The sequence below is a fragment of the Lucilia sericata genome, unplaced genomic scaffold (genome assembly GCF_015586225.1).
Source record: "Lucilia sericata isolate MDLA Ls3-8-SP2 unplaced genomic scaffold, ASM1558622v1 Contig000220F_arrow, whole genome shotgun sequence".
Lineage (NCBI taxonomy): Eukaryota > Metazoa > Arthropoda > Insecta > Diptera > Calliphoridae > Lucilia > Lucilia sericata.
The window spans coordinates 46431-69676 of NW_023994248.1; the positions used below are offsets into that span (position 1 = coordinate 46431).

Genomic DNA, 23246 nt, shown 5'->3' on the forward strand with positions numbered 1-23246 from the left:
AGTTTGAAGTTCTTTAAAAAGGATACAGGATCATGAAATAAAAAACTAAAAATACAGTTATTCTCCATATATCATCCGGTTCATGTCTAACGAATTTTTTCTCTTTTTGTTGGAGGGTGTTATATAATAAAAACATGGTATAACGAATATAAGAATACTTATCCGCGCAATTTGTAAGAGAAACATTTCCTTAGATATTCCATAGTAGTAACCAGGGTCGTCCTATGGACTCATGGGTAAGATATTTACACGTTTCAGACCAATTCAAGAATTTGTTCATCGATTTGTTGCGCATATTTTATGTGGTTATATGAATGTAAAACATTCGAAAATTTTAAGAGCATATATTTTTCACAGGTATATCCCTAAACTTGCAAAAAATGGAGTGTGGGGAGTGTTAAAAGGACTTTCCACCTTTTATCGATTGAAAACAGAAGACAAATCAAGAAAAGTTAGTTGGAAGCCCACAGAGTCTCTGTAGTGGAAAGCTGGAAGTGGTCACCAATACCAATGGATATATGAGATATTCTTTTTGTTTTGATACCAAAAACACCCACAAAAAAAATCAAAAGTAAAGAATTTTTAACCTATTATAAGGACTAGTGTAGATTCCAATATGTTTTGCCGCATATATTTTTTACTCTCAAGCAATTTTTTAAACAAATTTTACTTTCACTTTAAAATTATGATATTTCTATTGGGTAATTCCAACAATTTTCGAACAAAAAAGTAGAATTTTGAGTTTCATCGAAATCGGAAAGGCTAAGGTACAAAACCTGTTCGAACATTTTTGAAATGCCCCTATTATAAAATTAAGATATCAAGTTCTTCATTGGAATGTAATTTTTGTTTATAAGAAAGAAAATAATTCATTTTATATCATAAATATGTAACATGTTACTTGTGACCAATATGTTTTGATCGATAGTTATGAGCTCCAAAAGAGGTGGGAATTATATTTATATAAAACTTGTTTACGCCGAATTTTATCCTAGGTTCATAAGTGAGTATTTGTAGGGAGCTAAGTTCAAATTACTTCAGATCATTACGAAAATCGGCAGTACCATTTGGACCTGCTGATTTTTGTAGAAATACTAGTTGATTTAACATAATTATGGACTCTACGACTTTATTCGAGGGTCCGGTTGTATGGGGTATAGTTGAATCGATATGAAACCATTTTCAATTGCCGTCGTCTTTAGTACAACAGAAAATTATTTACAAAACTAGTTTTAATTATATTAAAAAATGTTTAAGTTTTAAGGTTTTTTATTTTTTTTGTCATGGTTGTCATCTTTATGGAAATGCCCATATTTATATAATATAAATATACTTACCGCTATCACATTCCTCATTAGAATTCATTTCCAGCATTTTTGTATGTGTGATATCCTTATGTGATGCCAGAAACAACACAACCTCCCGTTTTTCGTTCTTAATTGGAACAATATCAAAAAGACACCAAAATGGAGACCCTAAAAGTAAAACATCCCTTGATTAAATAAAATGTTTCTTTTAATGTATATTAAAAACCAAAGTATAACAAGTAGCAAAGAATAATAAGAAGCTGGACTATGACATTGTTTTACAACAATAACATATCCCTCTCCGCACAGACGAGTTTTGTGTGAATTCAACACACTGGTGAAGATCCGACTCTCTCACAATATTTCAAAACTTTTTCGGGAAAATATGAAGATAATTTCACTTCTTACACATTTTCTAATACACACAATACATTTTTTAATTTTTTTGCGCATTTTTACACCGTTAAATAGCCCGAAATAGTTTTATTTTTTGTAAACAAAAAATATATTTTTTTAATTTTTTGACAATTAATTTTTGAGGAATTCAAATAAAACTAGAAAAAAACGAAGTTGTAAATTTGAGTATTGAAAATGGGAAATAAATTTAAAATAAACATAATATTTTGCAAATATGGGAATAAACAAATTGAACAAGCAAGAGTGTTATATTCGGCTGTGCCGAATCTCATATACCCACCATCAAACCGTATGCCGTAAAAGGGTGATATTTGGAATATGGCTTAAGTCAATTATGGACCGAGCTCTTTTGAACTAACAAAATATTAACTTTTAAAAAACAAATATTTTTTTTCAATTCTTAAACCGTGAGCGTCAATTATGAACCGATACTCATAAAATTTTGTACATAGATTATGTATAGAACTTGTTTACGCAAAATTTCAGCGCTATACTCGTATTTTAAGAAACACTTGTATTTTATTAACCAAAACACTTTCTTGAAGGAAACCTTTTGTGAATTACAGACACATTCCGCATGAAATTCGGAGCGAATTTTATAACCGTATTTCATAACTCATATTTTTAGGCCAGTAATGATCGTCTAAGTAATTTTCTGAAGGGGACCTTATATGGGCGGTGGAGAGATTTTGGCACGCATTAAACTTATGTGCGTCAATTTTCGTCACATTCATATTTTTAAGCCAGTAATGAGCATTGTAGTTATTTGCAGAGGGGGACCTTATATGGGGGAAGGGTCATTTATGGGCCGATCCAAAAAAATTGGTACGGAGGTTTTGGCTCGTAAGAACCTTACGTGTGTCAAGACGGCTTTTGTAAACAATAAAAAAAATAATACGAGGATTTATTTAACTCAAAGAAAATATATTTATTAATTTAAAATAAACAATACGAATATTAATAAAACAAATACGGTCGCGCACGCGTCTATTCTCTTGCGAATTCAGTTCTATATTAATTTCCTGACTAACTCAGAAACAAAATATATTAAATACAGAGTCGTATTCTCAACACAGGGTGACAGCTCGGCCTATCCTGCTACCAAATCGTCCTCGATTTCGTTGTCGTCATCTTCGGAAGGTTCATCCAAGGTGGGACAGCTATTACACCATGGTTTCATCTTATCTGCTGAATACACAGAAGAAAACTTTCGGTTGGTGACCTGAATTCCCGGCACGTCCTCTATTAGATACCGGTCATTTCCAAGGACTTTAGCCACAATATATGGGCCTCGAAATTTCGGCTCAAGTTTACGTGAGTCTCCTGTGGCGGGTGCTTCGTTTTCCAATACAATGATGTCGTTTTCGGCATACTGCTTCGGGGCGGCGTGTTTCGCATTAAAACGCTTCTCCCACTTTTCGCGCTCTTGTTGAATATTCTTAGCTGCAATGTTTCGCTTCTCGGTTATTGGCAACGAATCTTCATCAATGTCGTCATGTATGGCTGCGACCAGATAATTTTGCACTACATCCCGCAGCTTGAAGTCGAAAACTAATTCATTAGGTGAGAATCCAGTTGTTAAATTTATTTGCGAATTTACAGTCCACTGGAGCTCTCGTAGTGTTAAGTCCCAGTCCTTCGGGTTTTCAACGGTTGTTCGGATATAGTTGAGTATTGATTGGTTGGCACGCTCAACCTGTCCATTCGCTCTCGGTGTTCGTACGGCTGTCTTTACATGTTTGATAGAGTTGTGAGCACAAAATTCCTCAAAAACCTTTGAGGTAAATGCCGTACCACGATCGCTAATGATACGTTTTGGAAGGCCAAAATACGACGTCATTTCATTTAAGGTGTTGATAACGTGTAACGATTTTGTACTACGGACGGCTTTGACTACCAGATATTTACTGAATGCATCAGATATGGCAATTATGTAGCATTGGCCCCGTTTACTTTTAGTAAATGGACCCAAATGGTCAACGTGTATTGTCTGGAAGGGAACTGGTTCGACTTCATCATAGTGTAAACGGGCTTCTGACTTCCCAGCGTGAGCCTTATTATAGCAACAATTTATACAACTGGCGATGTAGTCTTTGGTGTATTTTCTTATTTTAGGAAACCAGAACTTCTGTCGTATCCTTTGAATTGTCTTCTCCAAGCCGAAATGCCCCATATCGTCGTGCGAAAACTTTACGATTCTCCAACGGATGCTCTTAGGCACTACCAACTTTGGACCGTCTTCTTCTTTGTGATAAAGTCTACCGTTGCGCATGCAGAATTCCATCTTAATCTGTTTATCCTGGTCGGTTTTCCGATCTCCACGTAAAACGGAAATAATCTTCCGTAGTTTTTCATCACCCAATTGCATAGTGACTATCCAGTCATCCAAGTCGGCAGTAATTTTCATTATATAGTCTGGCTCTATTTCCACTGGTGGCATATCGGGAGCTCGGCTTAGGGCGTCTACATGTAACATGCGCCGGCCCTCACGGTGTATTAGAGTGAAATCGTACTCTTGTAGTCTTAACCACCACCTAGCTATTTTGGGTTTAAGTTCTTTGTCATTCTTCACCTTCGCGACAGCAGAACAATCAGTCACGAGACGGAATGGCTTGCCAAGCAGATAAATACGAAAGCGATCAAGTGATTCCACCACAGCCAGGACTTCAAGTTCGTAACTATGATAGCGGCTTTCAGCATCGGTACAGTGTCGGCTAAAATAGAAAACGGGTTTCCAGTTGACATTATCATCGGACTGCAATAAAATACCGGCGAGACCCAAACTGCTTGCATCGGTGTGAACTTCGTGTTGGGATTTGGTATTATATAACGCTAGTACGGGTTGACTCGTAAGTATTCCGATGAGTTTATCAAATGCCATGTGAAAACAGTTTCGGTTTTCTGTAATAGTTTCGTGATCGGCTTAGTTATTAACGAGTAGTCTTGGACAAACTTTCTGAAAAACCCAGTTAAGCCCAGGAATCTTCTAACTTCCGTGATATTGTTCGGTACGGGAAAATTTCGGATGGCACTTGTTTTAACGTCGCCTGGTTGGATACCATTTTCATCGATTGAGTGTCCCAGGTATGAAATTTTCGTCGCCAGAAAAATGCACTTATCAAACCGAAGCGTAAGACCAGCTTCCACTAGAATTTCAAAGAATCGTTCAAGGCGAGAAAGACCCTCTTCTACGGTTTTGCTTGGAATGACCACGTCGTCCAGGTACGCTAATATCTCTCCATTGCCCATCTTCGAAATAAGTTTGTCCATAATAGACTGGAAAACAGCCGGGGCATTGACGAGCCCGAACGGCATGCGGTTATACTCAAAATGTCCGTCGTGCGTAACGAACGCTGTGAATTTTTTTGAGTCCTCGTGAACTTCAATTTGATGATACCCCATTCTCAAATCCAAAGTTGTAAAATATTTGTTGTCGGCCAGCTGGGCGAATTGTTCATCCATGATAGGCATAGGGTATGGCATCTTATTCGTGATTGAGTTGAGTTGGCGGTAATCGACACACATGCGATGCTCGCCATTACTTTTGGCCACTAAAACAACAGGTGAAGCGTAAGTTGATTCCGACGGTCGTATTATATCGTGTCGTAGAAGGTCATTCGTTATACCTGTTAAAATGGCACGTTTAGCAAATGGAACACGATATGGTTTCATTTGAATTGGTGAATCAGATTTCAGGTTAATTTCCAACTTGGCCACGTTACACCTACCAATCTCGGAGGTATTACCAGCAAAACATTCATGATATCTCAAAAGCACGAGTTTGAGTTTTTCCACCTCAGTCGGTATTAGTGTAGGAGAGTGGTTGACGTTATCTACTTTCTCCAATCGACAAGCATCGTCCTCTATAATCAACCGTTTACCCTTTCCACACAATATGTCACAGCCCAACAGCACGTTCTCATTCATAAAATTGTCGTCTACAACAAGTAGATTACTCACAACACTATTCCCATCAATTTCAACGGATGCCTCAATTTGTCCGGTACATACATATTGACCACCAGCAAAACCTTCCAGCAAAATGTGGGTATCCTCAATATTACCCACTATGGCGGCATAAGATTCCCCAACTAACGATCGGTTACTACCAGGATCAACAAAAGCATTTGTCGTATTTCCATTGATCTTCACTCTCTTAATAATCACGTTACTTTTACCACCCACAAGTTCTGGTGTAACATCATCAATCTTATTCACCGTTCCCTTCGGTCCAGCTTTTTCAGGGCACTTATCGGTTGCATGTGTCGTTCGTTTGCAATTGTCACAGCGGGGCTTACGTTGCGGTTCAGGGCACTTTACGGAGTAGTGGCCTAATTTAAAACAGTTGAAACATTTCACATGTTGTTCGCCCTTAGCATCGATATTCTTCTTATTGGTTGGTGTAGCCACCACAGGTAAAATCCTCCTTGGCACATTGGTTGCATGTTTAATCTCATTATAATTGCAATAAATAATTATATCCTTCAATAAATCGTTGCACGTCTGATAGTTGTTGGATATTTTTCTCTTAAGATCGGGATCATTTATACCGTTTATGATATGACGTATTATTGCAGATTCGGGAAGATATGCCTTAGACCCTATAGCAACCATTTTATAAAAGTAGTCCTGCGGAGATTCATTATTCCCGCGTTTGGTGTTTGCCATTTCGATATGGACATCGGCCACATTTGAAGTAACTGGAAAATCTCTCAAAAATTTCGCACAAAAATCGGCCCACGTAACAAATATTTCCACTGTGGAATCAATCCAGTATTTTGCAGGACCACTTAACTTCTGTTGCACTGCAAACAATAATATTTGGTCATCCCAATTATAGGCTCGCTTAAGACTATCAATTCGTCTAATAAACTGTTGAGAGTTCAAAGATATTTCAACAGATGGGTTGAAATCCGGTAACAGACCAATTATCTCGTGTACATTGTTATACGGGTTATACGACGAGTACCGGATCGGTTGTGTTGGCGGTGGTGCGGTAAACGGTGAATTACATGTAGGTGCCATAAACGCAGCATTAGTCGGTGGGTTATACGTTTGTGTTGTAGTCGGAGTATACGGTTGTGTTGTAAAAACTCGAGTAGTCGGGTGATACGTTTGTGTTGTAGTTGAATTATACGGCTGTGTTGTAAAAACACTTGCGATCGGGTTATAAGGTTGTGCTGAAGGTGCACACGTAGTCGGGTTATACGCTTGTGTTGTAGAAACACACGAAATCGGGTTATACGGCTGTGTTGTTGCAACATTCGTGAGTGGGTTATACGGCTGCACTCTAGAAGCACACGTAGTCGAGTTACTCGTTTGTGTTGCAGAAACACACGAAATCGGGTTATACGGCTGTCCACTAGTAGAATATACGAGAGTAGTTGGTGATTCCAATGAACATGGCAAGGAAAAAGTAACAGTCGGGTGCACATTATCATTAACCTGTGGTTGAGTAACATGTGTAATGCTGCTTATTGGTGAAAAAACATTTGTACACGTAGCTTGTACATCAATATTCTTAGTCGTTGTTGCCTTTGGCGATGACACGATGGCAGGATAAAAACCTTTATCACGTAGTTCGACTAAACTCTTTTCCAAAGCATGTACCCTATCCAATAATTGCGATCCATTGGTAAAACTGGAAAAATGTTCTTCTGAGTAATACTCCTCCAGACGTTCGATTAGCTGTTGTTTATTACCAGACGTTGGTAAACCAATTTGTTTGCACCGTTTCTTCAATTCATCGACTTTCATTTCTTCAATATTACGACCAGGTGCCATGAACTGTACTTATTCAATAAATTCGTTTTCCTTTTTCCAACGAAATTTAAAACTGCTTCTCTCTAATTTATTGTCCGTTACAGTTTTCCCACGAAACGACGTCTACTGCGGCAGAACAAAATGAAAACGTAGAGACAAAACAATACATACAAACAGCGACATGCATATACAAAATTCAACGGAAATTTTGCAAACACCCAACAACAGCAACAATGAAGCAATTAAAGTTCTCCTTCACACGTTTATAAATCGCGAAATTAATTGTTCATCCCACTTCTGAAAATTGTCAAGACGGCTTTTGTAAACAATAAAAAAAATAATACGAGGATTTATTTAACTCAAAGAAAATATATTTATTAATTTAAAATAAACAATACGAATATTAATAAAACAAATACGGTCGCGCACGCGTCTATTCTCTTGCGAATTCAGTTCTATATTAATTTCCTGACTAACTCAGAAACAAAATATATTAAATACAGAGTCGTATTCTCAACACAGGGTGACACGTGTGTAGCATTTCATCGCTTTACTCGTATTTTTAAGACAGTAATGAGCGTTTAAGCTATTTCCTGAAGTGGACCCAATAGGGGGAGTAGGGCCAATTATGGACCTATCCACATAAAAGTTATTAAGAAGATTTTGGCTCGCGAGGAACATAATTGTTGAAAATTTTATTGCTATATTCGTATTTTTTAGCCAGTAATGAGCGTTAAAGTAATTTTCAGAAGGGGACCTTATATGGGGGATAGGGTCATTTATGAGCCGATCTTAAAAAAAATTGGTAGAGCGATTTTGGTTCGTAAGAAACTTACTTATACCGATTTTCATCGCTATACTCGCATTTTTGGACCAGTAATGAGTGTTAAAGTAATTTTCAGGAGGGGACCTTATATGGGGGGTAGTGTCAATTATGGACCGATCCTCAAAAAATTTGGTAGAAAGATTTTGGTTCACATGAAACTTATTTATGTCGAATTACATCGCTATACTTGCATTTTGGGGCCAGTAATGAGTGTTAAAGTAATTTTCAGAAGGGGACCTTATATGAGGGGTAGGGTCATTTATGGGCCGATCCCAAAAAAAATTGGTTAAAAGGTTTTGGTTTGTAAGAAACTTACTTATACTGAATTTCATCGCTATGTTAAAGTCATTTTCTAAAGAGGACCTTATATGGAGGGTAGGGTCATTTATGGGCCGATCCTAAAAAAAATTGGTAGAGAGATTTTGGTTCGTAAGAAACATACTTATACCGAATTTCATCGCTATACTTGCATTTTGGAACCAGTAATGAGTGTTATAGTAATTTTCAGAAGGGGACCTTATATGGTGGTAGGGTCATTTATGGGCCGATCCTTAAAAAATTTGGTAGAAAGATTTTGGCTCATATGAAACTTATTTATGTCGAATTTTTTCGCTATACTTGTACTTCTAAAGCACACAGAGAAAACAGATTCGTTGTGATAACCGAATTTGTTTCCAATCGAATTCAGTCGGTTCTCACAACTACCCCATAATTCGATTGTAACTACTGTAAAATTCGGTTCCTGTTACTGAATATATGGTGTACGCAACTATTTTAAATTATTTTTCGATAATCTGGATCGAAATGATCGGTATTTGGAACTGAAATATTATTTATTAAAACTAATTTGTGGATTATGTTTATTTGAAAATATATTTTATTTTGTTTAAAATAATTACAATAAAATATAAATATAAATGTACATTTACAAACCTACAAAACTTATTACTATAAAATAGTCACTTTTCTTCTCTAGTTTTGACATATTGATGGTAAAAGCTATGTTTATGTACCAGAGATTTTACTCTTAATTCTGTCCAACATTTCCAAAGGAACACTACCATATCACGCTTTTCCGCTGCTGTAAAATTATTAAAGATTATAGGAAAATAACACAAAATAGATGTTAAGATATAAAATAGACTAAACTTACCTTTTCTATCCCATTTTCCCGTATTAATTTACATTTAATTGTTATTAGTTTTATTATTCAATTATAAAATCGTTTTATTTTATTTATTTTTGTATACGTCAAATATAATTACCAATTCATCGGTTGTGAACATCGAATTTGGTTCCTTTAACCGTAATTAAATTTTAAATAATTTTATCAGTTGATAATTGGTTGCAGTGGTCAATATTTTTTACTTTCTACTGTTTTTCGGTTACAGAGACTAATATTTGATGTTCTTACATTTTAATCCTAAATAAAAGTCGGCTGCATTTACTGAATTCACAAATGAATTTAATAACCAATAGAATTCAGTTCAAATTATTGATTTGGAAATTGTTACAACCACAATTCGATTAATATTATGGTTTTTTAATTCTGAATATAGAAAATCAGTTAATTTTACAGTTTTTCAATAACATCTATACAATTTTAATTAATTTAACTAAATATTTATCATGGTAACCGATTTCCAATCGATCTGTTTTCTGTGTGCAGTTATGCCCGTTAAAGCTGTTTTTTGGAGGACCACTTGTATGGGGGCTATCCAAAAAAGTGGACCGATATTGCCCATTTTCAATACCAAACAAACCTTAACAATAGAGAAAATTTGTGCAAAATTTCAACTGTCTAGCTCCTCTCGTGTGGTCCCTATCGTGATTACAACAGACAGATGGACAGACGGACGGACATGGCTAGATCGCCTTAGAATTTAATAAGGACCCGGAATATATATACTTTTATGGGTCTATGACCAATATTTCAATGTGTTACAAACGGAATGACAACATCAATATACCCCCCCATCTTTTTTCGACTTCATCATAGTGTAAACGGGCTTCTGACTTCCCAGCGTGAGCCTTATTATAGCAACAATTTATACAACTGGCGATGTAGTCTTTGGTGTATTTTCTTATTTTAGGAAACCAGAACTTCTGTCGTATCCTTTGAATTGTCTTCTCCAAGCCGAAATGCCCCATATCGTCGTGCGAAAACTTTACGATTCTCCAACGGATGCTCTTAGGCACTACAAACTTTGGACCGTCTTCTTCTTTGTGATAAAGTCTACCGTTGCGCATGCAGAATTCCATCTTAATCTGTTTATCCTGGTCTGTTTTCCGATCTCCACGTAAAACGGAAATAATCTTCCGTAGTTTTTCATCACCCAATTGCATAGTGACTATCCAGTCATCCAAGTCGGCAGTAATTTTCATTATATAGTCTGGCTCTATTTCCACTGGTGGCATATCGGGAGCTCGGCTTAGGGCGTCTACATGTAACATGCGCCGGCCCTCACGGTGTATTAGAGTGAAATCGTACTCTTGTAGTCTTAACCACCACCTAGCTATTTTGGGTTTAAGTTCTTTGTCATTCTTCACCTTCGCGACAGCAGAACAATCAGTCACGAGACGGAATGGCTTGCCAAGCAGATAAATACGAAAGCGATCAAGTGATTCCACCACAGCCAGGACTTCAAGTTCGTAACTATGATAGCGGCTTTCAGCATCGGTACAGTGTCGGCTAAAATAGAAAACGGGTTTCCAGTTGACATTATCATCGGACTGCAATAAAATACCGGCGAGACCCAAACTGCTTGCATCGGTGTGAACTTCGTGTTGGGATTTTGTATTATATAACGCTAGTACGGGTTGACTCGTAAGTATTCCGATGAGTTTATCAAATGCCATTTGTTGATCTGGGCCCCAGATGAAAACAGTTTCGGTTTTCCGTAATAGTTTCGTGATCGGCTTAGTTATTAACGAGTAGTCTTGGACAAACTTTCTGAAAAACCCAGTTAAGCCCAGGAATCTTCTAACTTCCGTGATATTGTTCGGTACGGGAAAATTTCGGATGGCACTTGTTTTAACGTCGCCTGGTTGGATACCATTTTCATCGATTGAGTGTCCCAGGTATGAAATTTTCGTCGCCAGAAAAATGCACTTATCAAACCGAAGCGTAAGACCAGCTTCCACTAGAATTTCAAAGAATCGTTCAAGGCGAGAAAGACCCTCTTCTACGGTTTTGCTTGGAATGACCACGTCGTCCAGGTACGCTAATATCTCTCCATTGCCCATCTTCGAAATAAGTTTGTCCATAATAGACTGGAAAACAGCCGGGGCATTGACGAGCCCGAACGGCATGCGGTTATACTCAAAATGTCCGTCGTGCGTAACGAACGCTGTGAATTTTTTTGAGTCCTCGTGAACTTCAATTTGATGATACCCCATTCTCAAATCCAAAGTTGTAAAATATTTGTTGTCGGCCAGCTGGGCGAATTGTTCATCCATGATAGGCATAGGGTATGGCATCTTATTCGTGATTGAGTTGAGTTGGCGGTAATCGACACACATGCGATGCTCGCCATTACTTTTGGCCACTAAAACAACAGGTGAAGCGTAAGTTGATTCCGACGGTCGTATTATATCGTGTCGTAGAAGGTCATTCGTTATACCTGTTAAAATGGCACGTTTAGCAAATGGAACACGATATGGTTTCATTTGAATTGGTGAATCAGATTTCAGGTTAATTTCCAACTTGGCCACGTTACACCTACCAATCTCGGAGGTATTACCAGCAAAACATTCATGATATCTCAAAAGCACGAGTTTGAGTTTTTCCACCTCAGTCGGTATTAGTGTAGGAGAGTGGTTGACGTTATCTACTTTCTCCAATCGACAAGCATCGTCCTCTATAATCAACCGTTTACCCTTTCCACACAATATGTCACAGCCCAACAGCACGTTCTCATTCATAAAATTGTCGTCTACAACAAGTAGATTACTCACAACACTATTCCCATCAATTTCAACGGATGCCTCAATTTGTCCGGTACATACATATTGACCACCAGCAAAACCTTCCAGCAAAATGTGGGTATCCTCAATATTACCCACTATGGCGGCATAAGATTCCCCAACTAACGATCGGTTACTACCAGGATCAACAAAAGCATTTGTCGTATTTCCATTGATCTTCACTCTCTTAATAATCACGTTACTTTTACCACCCACAAGTTCTGGTGTAACATCATCAATCTTATTCACCGTTCCCTTCGGTCCAGCTTTTTCAGGGCACTTATCGGTTGCATGTGTCGTTCGTTTGCAATTGTCACAGCGGGGCTTACGTTGCGGTTCAGGGCACTTTACGGAGTAGTGGCCTAATTTAAAACAGTTTAAACATTTCACATGTTGTTCGCCCTTAGCATCGATATTCTTCTTATTGGTTGGTGTAGCCACCACAGGTAAAATCCTCCTTGGCACATTGGTTGCATGTTTAATCTCATTATAATTGCAATAAATAATTATATCCTTCAATAAATCGTTGCACGTCTGATAGTTGTTGGATATTTTTCTCTTAAGATCGGGATCATTTATACCGTTTATGATATGACGTATTATTGCAGATTCGGGAAGATATGCCTTAGACCCTATAGCAACCATTTTATAAAAGTAGTCCTGCGGAGATTCATTATTCCCGCGTTTGGTGTTTGCCATTTCGATATGGACATCGGCCACATTTGAAGTAACTGGAAAATCTCTCAAAAATTTCGCACAAAAATCGGCCCACGTAACAAATATTTCCACTGTGGAATCAATCCAGTATTTTGCAGGACCACTTAACTTCTGTTGCACTGCAAACAATAATATTTGGTCATCCCAATTATAGGCTCGCTTAAGACTATCAATTCGTCTAATAAACTGTTGAGAGTTCAAAGATATTTCAACAGATGGGTTGAAATCCGGTAACAGACCAATTATCTCGTGTACATTGTTATACGGGTTATACGACGAGTACCGGATCGGTTGTGTTGGCGGTGGTGCGGTAAACGGTGAATTACATGTAGGTGCCATAAACGCAGCATTAGTCGGTGGGTTATACGTTTGTGTTGTAGTCGGAGTATACGGCTGTGTTGTAAAAACTCGAGTAGTCGGGTGATACGTTTGTGTTGTAGTTGAATTATACGGCTGTGTTGTAAAAACACTTGCGATCGGGTTATAAGGTTGTGCTGAAGGTGCACACGTAGTCGGGTTATACGCTTGTGTTGTAGAAACACACGAAATCGGGTTATACGGCTGTGTTGTTGCAACATTCGTGAGTGGGTTATACGGCTGCACTCTAGAAGCACACGTAGTCGAGTTACTCGTTTGTGTTGCAGAAACACACGAAATCGGGTTATACGGCTGTCCACTAGTAGAATATACGAGAGTAGTTGGTGATTCCAATGAACATGGCAAGGAAAAAGTAACAGTCGGGTGCACATTATCATTAACCTGTGGTTGAGTAACATGTGTAATGCTGCTTATTGGTGAAAAAACATTTGTACACGTAGCTTGTACATCAATATTCTTAGTCGTTGTTGCCTTTGGCGATGACACGATGGCAGGATAAAAACCTTTATCACGTAGTTCGACTAAACTCTTTTCCAATAATTGCGATCCATTGGTAAAACTGGAAAAATGTTCTTCTGAGTAATACTCCTCCAGACGTTCGATTAGCTGTTGTTTATTACCAGACGTTGGTAAACCAATTTGTTTGCACCGTTTCTTCAATTCATCGACTTTCATTTCTTCAATATTACGACCAGGTGCCATGAACTGTACTTATTCAATAAATTCGTTTTCCTTTTTCCAACGAAATTTAAAACTGCTTCTCTCTAATTTATTGTCCGTTACAGTTTTCCCACGAAACGACGTCTACTGCGGCAGAACAAAATGAAAACGTAGAGACAAAACAATACATACAAACAGCGACATGCATATACAAAATTCAACGGAAATTTTGCAAACACCCAACAACAGCAACAATGAAGCAATTAAAGTTCTCCTTCACACGTTTATAAATCGCGAAATTAATTGTTCATCCCACTTCTGAAAATTGTCAAGACGGCTTTTGTAAACAATAAAAAAAATAATACGAGGATTTATTTAACTCAAAGAAAATATATTTATTAATTTAAAATAAACAATACGAATATTAATAAAACAAATACGGTCGCGCACGCGTCTATTCTCTTGCGAATTCAGTTCTATATTAATTTCCTGACTAACTCAGAAACAAAATATATTAAATACAGAGTCGTATTCTCAACACAGGGTGACACGTGTGTAGCATTTCATCGCTTTACTCGTATTTTTAAGACAGTAATGAGCGTTTAAGCTATTTCCTGAAGTGGACCCAATAGGGGGAGTAGGGCCAATTATGGACCTATCCACATAAAAGTTATTAAGAAGATTTTGGCTCGCGAGGAACATAATTGTTGAAAATTTTATTGCTATATTCGTATTTTTTAGCCAGTAATGAGCGTTAAAGTAATTTTCAGAAGGGGACCTTATATGGGGGATAGGGTCATTTATGAGCCGATCTTAAAAAAAATTGGTAGAGCGATTTTGGTTCGTAAGAAACTTACTTATACCGATTTTCATCGCTATACTCGCATTTTTGGACCAGTAATGAGTGTTAAAGTAATTTTCAGGAGGGGACCTTATATGGGGGGTAGTGTCAATTATGGACCGATCCTCAAAAAATTTGGTAGAAAGATTTTGGTTCACATGAAACTTATTTATGTCGAATTACATCGCTATACTTGCATTTTGGGACCAGTAATGAGTGTTAAAGTAATTTTCAGAAGGGGACCTTATATGAGGGGTAGGGTCATTTATGGGCCGATCCCAAAAAAAATTGGTTAAAAGGTTTTGGTTTGTAAGAAACTTACTTATACTGAATTTCATCGCTATGTTAAAGTCATTTTCTAAAGAGGACCTTATATGGAGGGTAGGGTCATTTATGGGCCGATCCTAAAAAAAATTGGTAGAGAGATTTTGGTTCGTAAGAAACATACTTATACCGAATTTCATCGCTATACTTGCATTTTGGAACCAGTAATGAGTGTTATAGTAATTTTCAGAAGGGGACCTTATATGGTGGTAGGGTCATTTATGGGCCGATCCTTAAAAAATTTGGTAGAAAGATTTTGGCTCATATGAAACTTATTTATGTCGAATTTTTTCGCTATACTTGTACTTCTAAAGCACACAGAGAAAACAGATTCGTTGTGATAACCGAATTTGTTTCCAATCGAATTCAGTCGGTTCTCACAACTACCCCATAATTCGATTGTAACTACTGTAAAATTCGGTTCCTGTTACTGAATATATGGTGTACGCAACTATTTTAAATTATTTTTCGATAATCTGGATCGAAATGATCGGTATTTGGAACTGAAATATTATTTATTAAAACTAATTTGTGGATTATGTTTATTTGAAAATATATTTTATTTTGTTTAAAATAATTACAATAAAATATAAATATAAATGTACATTTACAAACCTACAAAACTTATTACTATAAAATAGTCACTTTTCTTCTCTAGTTTTGACATATTGATGGTAAAAGCTATGTTTATGTACCAGAGATTTTACTCTTAATTCTGTCCAACATTTCCAAAGGAACACTACCATATCACGCTTTTCCGCTGCTGTAAAATTATTAAAGATTATAGGAAAATAACACAAAATAGATGTTAAGATATAAAATAGACTAAACTTACCTTTTCTATCCCATTTTCCCGTATTAATTTACATTTAATTGTTATTAGTTTTATTATTCAATTATAAAATCGTTTTATTTTATTTATTTTTGTATACGTCAAATATAATTACCAATTCATCGGTTGTGAACATCGAATTTGGTTCCTTTAACCGTAATTAAATTTTAAATAATTTTATCAGTTGATAATTGGTTGCAGTGGTCAATATTTTTTACTTTCTACTGTTTTTCGGTTACAGAGACTAATATTTGATGTTCTTACATTTTAATCCTAAATAAAAGTCGGCTGCATTTACTGAATTCACAAATGAATTTAATAACCAATAGAATTCAGTTCAAATTATTGATTTGGAAATTGTTACAACCACAATTCGATTAATATTATGGTTTTTTAATTCTGAATATAGAAAATCAGTTAATTTTACAGTTTTTCAATAACATCTATACAATTTTAATTAATTTAACTAAATATTTATCATGGTAACCGATTTCCAATCGATCTGTTTTCTGTGTGCAGTTATGCCCGTTAAAGCTGTTTTTTGGAGGACCACTTGTATGGGGGCTATCCAAAAAAGTGGACCGATATTGCCCATTTTCAATACCAAACAAACCTTAACAATAGAGAAAATTTGTGCAAAATTTCAACTGTCTAGCTCCTCTCGTGTGGTCCCTATCGTGATTTCAACAGACAGATGGACAGACGGACGGACATGGCTAGATCGTCTTAGAATTTAATAAGGACCCGGAATATATATACTTTTATGGGTCTATGACCAATATTTCAATGTGTTACAAACGGAATGACAACATCAATATACCCCCCCATCTTTTTTGATGGTGGGTATAAAAATGTATTAATTAATTGTTTTCAGTTCAAATGTGCAATAAAAAGATTACAAAATCTGTGAAAGTATAAAATTAAATGTTTTATATTTTTCCTAAAATTTTTAAGTATGTTTTTATGCAACTATGTAGGTTTGGAATCAGTGGTGAAAGTGGTTGGAACTACAATACTTATACAAAAATTCTACCTATACAGTCTTAGAGTTAGGTACCGAATGACAACTCCTTTAGGTACCAACTGACAAGCCCCGAATTTCTTTATATTCTTTGACAAGTAGTCCGACTCTCATATAGAGGAAATTACTCTCTCACATCTACGAGTGTCGTGTGAATCCGACTCTCTTGTGAGAAATTTAAACTTGTCAAAACACTCAAATGCTTAACTTACTTTTTTGACCACTTTAAGGATTGTACGCGAAATTAGGGTTGTGCACAAAAAATCTGTATTTTTTTAAATAATTTTATCACACTTTTCACACAAAATTTTGTTTAGGCGAGATGCTTTGAATTTGAATCTGGCCTTAGAATATCTGAGTCTCATTAGGTTTTCCACATATAATGTCCTAAATTAAAAACAAATTTTTTTAATTTTGAGACATTATAACAGCGCGAAATACCAATGTTTTAACCTTACGTTTAAAAATTCGATATTGCGTTTTACTGCAAAAATTTTAATGGACGATATCTCAGCAGATCTACTCGTATTTTAAGCCAGTGATAAGCGTTAGTCATTTTCTTAAAATGATATTATACGGTGGTACGGTCAATTATGGACTGATCCTCATAAAATTTGGTAGATAGATTTTAGCCCATACTCGCATCGCGAGATTACTCGCACTTCTAAGCCAGATGAGAGTTAAAGAAATTTTCTGAAGGGTACCTTATATGGGGAGTAGGGTCAATTATGGACCGATTAGTCGCAATTGCTACATAATCAACGAATTTGTGACTGTATGAACCTTTTTACACAATATTCCGGTGGCAAATTTTATATGGTAGCTATATGAAATCATGTACCGATTTTGCCCATTTTCAATACCAAAACTTTCTGAACAATAGAAAAAATTTCATCTTTCTATCTCTTTTTTGTGGACGTTCTGGTGCCAACAACAGACAGACGGACGGACATAGCTAGATCGTCTTAAAATCTTACGAGGACCAAGAATATATATATTTTATCAGTAATATTTAAATGTGTTACACACGGAATGACATCTTTTTTGATGGTGTCTATAAAAACGCAAAATGTTGTAAAAAATCAGTTTCTGTCAGTTTATGGTTGTTCGAAGATTTAGGTTAAGATGTCTCGAAGAAGAGAGAATATATAACAGAGCTAGAAACTTTTTTAATGTTGAGAAATTGAACTTTCAAGTGACAAAACAGATTTTATAAATCTTCTTTTCGCGCTATTATGAAGTCTGGAATGTAGCAAAAAACGGGCCCCGTCTCGGTCGGATTTAGCCCCTTTAGAATATAATACTTTCATCTCTGGTTTATAATTTGTTGACCTATGTATGTAATTTGTAGGCTCTCACCAATATTATTTTTCTGTCAAATCTTAATTTCGCACAATATTTCAAAAATCCTTAACTTTCTTAAAAATGCTCTAAAATACTTTATTTAAGGTTTAAAGCATATAGTAGCATATAGGCGAAAGGGATTGTCAAAGACCTACATATGTAAGTCCCCTGTCAAAAACTTAACTGGTGAGAATCTATTAGTAGAAGCACAAAAATAAGCGCAGTTGTTCAAAAGGTACTAAATAATAAATGTATTTTTGATACGTTATTTTTTGTATGTTATTACTAGGATTTCATATACTAGTGAATGAAAATATTAGTTAATTAATTTTTTTCAGAAGATATTTTATCTTAAAACATATTATAAACACGTCCTTTTGTTCTTTTTTTCTGCACTAATGGAAAAAGAAAAAAGTATGTGAAAAACTTTTTTCATTTTCAATACGAAAATTTACAACTTTTCTTTTTTCAGTCAAAGACTAAAAAATATTTTTTTTTCGTTTGTAAAATATAAATTATTTTCGGGATTTTAAATTCAATAAAAGTGTGGCAAAAAATAATAAATATTAAGTTTAAGTGATATGAAAAACTATTAAGTGCTAATATCCTCGCAATTTCGCGAAGAAAATTTTAAGTTTTGTGAGTGCATTTAGTTCTCTCAAGTGTGTTTTATTCTCTCAGAACTCGTCTGTGTGAAGAGAATAATATATTTTGTTTGACAACCCCTTCAGTTTCGCCTATATCCCTACTATATGGTTTAAAGCAAAGTATAACAAGTAGTCCGACTCTCACATATGGGAAATTACTCTCTCACATGTACGAGTGCCGTGTGAATACGGCTCTCTTGTGAGAAAATTAAACTTGTCAAAGCACTCAAATGTTCACCTTACTTTTTTGACCACTTTTAGGCATCGTACGCGAAATTGCACTTATCCACAAAAAAACTGCATTTTTTTAAAATAGTTTTCAAGCACTTTTCATTAAGAATTTTGTTTAATTTGCTTGAACTGGAAAAAAATATTTTTTTTTTTAATTATTGACACTTAATTTTTGTTGTTGTTGAATTTTATTTTACAAACAGAGTTTCAATTTTTGGTATTGAAAATTCAAACAAATTTAAAATTGTAATTTTTTATAATACTCTGTGTGTTCAGAATGCACCAACACATATACATTTTTGTTACCAACACATATTTAGAGTTAGGTACTTTTTCACTAACACATGCTTAGAGTTAGGTACTGCTGTCAAAGAGTCGGACTACTTGTTATACTTTGGTTTAAAGCATATAGTAGGGATATAGGAGAAACTGAAGGGGTTGTCAAAATTTTGTTATTCTCTTCACACAGACGAGTTCTGTGAGAATAAAACACACTTGAGAGAACTAAACTCACTCACAAAACATCAAATTTTCTTCGCGAAATTGCGAGAATATTAGCACTTAATAGTTTTTCTTATCACTTAAACTTAATATTTATTATTTCTTGCGACACTTTTATTGTATTTAAAACCCCGAAAATAATATATATTTTACAAACGAAAAAAAAAATTATTTTTATTCTTTGACATTTCATTTTAATTAAAACTGAAAAAAGAAAAGTTGTAAATTTTAGTATTGAAAATGAACAAAGTATTTTACATACTTTTTTTCTTTTTCATTTAGTGCAGAAAAAAATAATAAAACGACGTGTTTATAATATGTTTTAAGATGAAATATCTTCTGAAAAAAAATTAATTATTATTTTCATTCACTAGTATATAAAATCCCAGTAATAACATACAAAAAATAACGTAACAGAAATACATTTACCCCCTTATTCACAAACAAAATTTTTATTTTATAAACAGTTTATAAATTAGATTTTGTATGGAATTTTTGTTTTATAAACCTTTTATAAAATAAAAATATTGTTTGTGAATAAGGGGGATATTATTTAGTACCTTTTGAACAACTGTGTTTATTTTTGTGCTCCTACTTACACATTCTCACCAGTTAGGTTTTTGACAGGGGACTTAGGTCTTTGACAATCCCTTTCGCCTATATGCTACTATATGGTTTAAAGTATGTTCTTGCCTACAATACATTAACAAAAGGTTTATATAACAAAAATAGTATTATGAATACAAATTTTTGTAAAACGTTTAATAAAGTTTTTATTAAATTGTTCAAAACGATTATGAATAAGACTATGGGCGTTTAGAATGCACCAATCCATATACATTTTTGTTACTAACACATATTTATAGTTAGGTACGTTTTTACTAACACATGCTTAGAGTTAGGTACTGCTGTCAAAGAGTCGGACTACTTATTATACTTTGTTAAAAACCATTAGAAAATTTTATTATACTTTCATTAATCAGACCTGGGCGATTTCCATTAATTTTGCATTAACATTAAATTAAAAAAATATTACATTAACATTAAATTTGTAAAATTTAATGCATTAAATTTGCATTAACATTAAACATTTTTGAATTTAATCCATTAATTTTACATTAACATTAAATATTTTTGAAATTAATGCATTAATTTTGCATTAACATTAAATATTTCTGAAATTAATGCATTAATTTTACATTAACATTAATTATGTAATAAAATTAATGCATTAATTTTGCATTAACATTAATATATATAAAAATTGAAAAACATAAATAAAAATACAGCGCCAAAGACCTCGATCTAAATAAATACAATTAAAATTTAAGGGATTAAAGTCCTTTCTAATAATTCCTATATTCCATTCAAACTTGTGAGTTTTAAATATGATACATATTTACATTTAAGGTTGTATAAGATTGCACAGTGTGACAAAATAAACAAAAAAAGAATACGTGGGAAGTGATACTATTCTTCTGATATGTAATATCGAGTATAGAACTAATTAGAAAGGTCTTAAAGACATTGAATTTTACTTGAATTTAGTTAGATCGAGGTCTTTGGCGCTGTATTTTTATTTTTATAAATTATTATATACATTAATGTTAATGGAAAATTAATGCACTAATTTTATTACTTATTTAATGTTAATGGAAAATCAATGCATTAAATTCAAAAATATTTAATGTTAATGAAAAATTAATGCATTAATTTCAAAAATATTTAATGTTAATGTAAAATTAATGAATTAAATTCAAAAATATTTAATGTTAATGCAAATTTAATGCATTAAATGTACCCATGTTAATGTTAATGCAATAAACTTGCATTAACATTAATTTTTTTTTTTAATGGAGAAAAAAATAGTTAATGCATTAACATATTTAATGCATTTATCCCAGGTCTGTCATTAATACACTGTAAATAATACACTGAAAAATTCGTAATACTTTTTTCGTAATATTTAAAAAAATTTCATGTATAATACGAGTTATTATTTAATAATACCCTTTTCTATTTTTAAGAAAGTACGAAAACCTTTCGTAATATTTTTGTTTCCTAAATTTAAGCGAAATTAAACATAATTATATTATCGTTAAATAAAACTAGAGCATTTTTATAAAATTTAGAAAAAGTATAGAATAATTTATAAACTATTATTTTTTAATTTAATTTATTTCCAAATAAACCTTGCTTATTGGCCATAATCGGTTACAAATTTCTACTTCATAATAAAAGGAAAAATTGTGGAGAATAATTTGTTAACTAAAATGAATTTTATCATATTTATTCAAAATTTACTTTTTACAATTTATGTAAATTAATTTTTTTAATATTATTTTGCATTATACTAAAATATTTGGTACAATTTCGTACACTGAAAATAATCCATGCTTAACTTTACGAAAAAAAATTTCGTAACTACTTTTTTCGTAATATATACGAAAATTTCGTGTATAATACGAAATATTGTTTAATCAACCCCTTTTCTAATTTTACGAAAGTACGAAAACCTGTCGTAATATCTTTTTTCGAATATATTAAGAAACTTTGTTTTCTTTTACGAAAATAATTTCGTATTTTTTCAGTGTACAATAAATAAGAATTTCATATGTATTTCCTCCTTTTTACTCCTAACTAGCTGATTTTTGGAAAATACTTCACAAAATATTCAAATTTTTTTAATTTAGACGTACCAAAAATACAATTCTTTAAACTTTTTCTAACTAAAGTTCGAGTTTTTTCCAAGGAACCAAAATAATTATTATCAGCTCTGTCAGAAGCAAAAAAAAATGCCGGCTTTTTAATAAATAAGAAACAAATTATTTAATAATTGTTATTTGCGGAAATTAAAAAATGAAATTTGCATAAAAATTTCTTTAAGATTAACATTTTTTAATCGAATTTTAATAGTTATGAATGAGTAAAAAAATAAACAAGTAAGACAGTCGGGCGAGGCCGACCATATAATTCCCTACACCTGTATATGTGCTTAAGCCATTTATTGTTGAACAAAATTGTGGACATTTAAGTCAAATTTTGAAGAGGATTTGTATAGGGGCTGTGGTCAAATGAGAACTTAGTTTTGCAGCTTTTTGTCGAGATACGAGTATATTAAACATAATTATGAACTTAAAATCCCTATTCGTCGAGTTCAGTTGTATGGGGGCTAGGTGAAATAATCGACCGATGTTAACCATTTTCAATACGCTTCGTCTCCGTTACCATAGAAGATCATCTGCAAAATTTCATTGAATTATCTTCAAAATTGCGACCTGTAGTTTGATTACAAGATTTACAAGCCCTATTCGGGGGTTCAGGTGTATGGGGGCTAGGTGAGAAAATGGACCGATGTTAACCATTTTCAATAGGCTTTGTCTCCGATACCATAGAAGATCATGTGTCATAGGCTTCGTCTCCGTTACGATAGAAGATCATCTGTCAAATTTCATTAAATTTTCTTCAAAA

At 34.1% G+C, this 23246-nt stretch overlaps 1 protein-coding gene across 1 annotated transcript in view; it reads right to left on the minus strand.

Annotated features, from left to right (window-relative positions):
• The window catches only part of LOC119602298 (potassium voltage-gated channel subfamily H member 3-like), a 175284-nt gene that overhangs the window by 24132 nt on the left and 127906 nt on the right, over window positions 1–23246 (minus strand). Inside the window, exon 5 of the mRNA XM_037953730.1 lies at window positions 1338–1475. Within this exon, the coding sequence (XP_037809658.1) occupies window positions 1338–1475 (138 nt within the window). The remainder of the gene's footprint in view (window positions 1–1337; window positions 1476–23246) is intronic.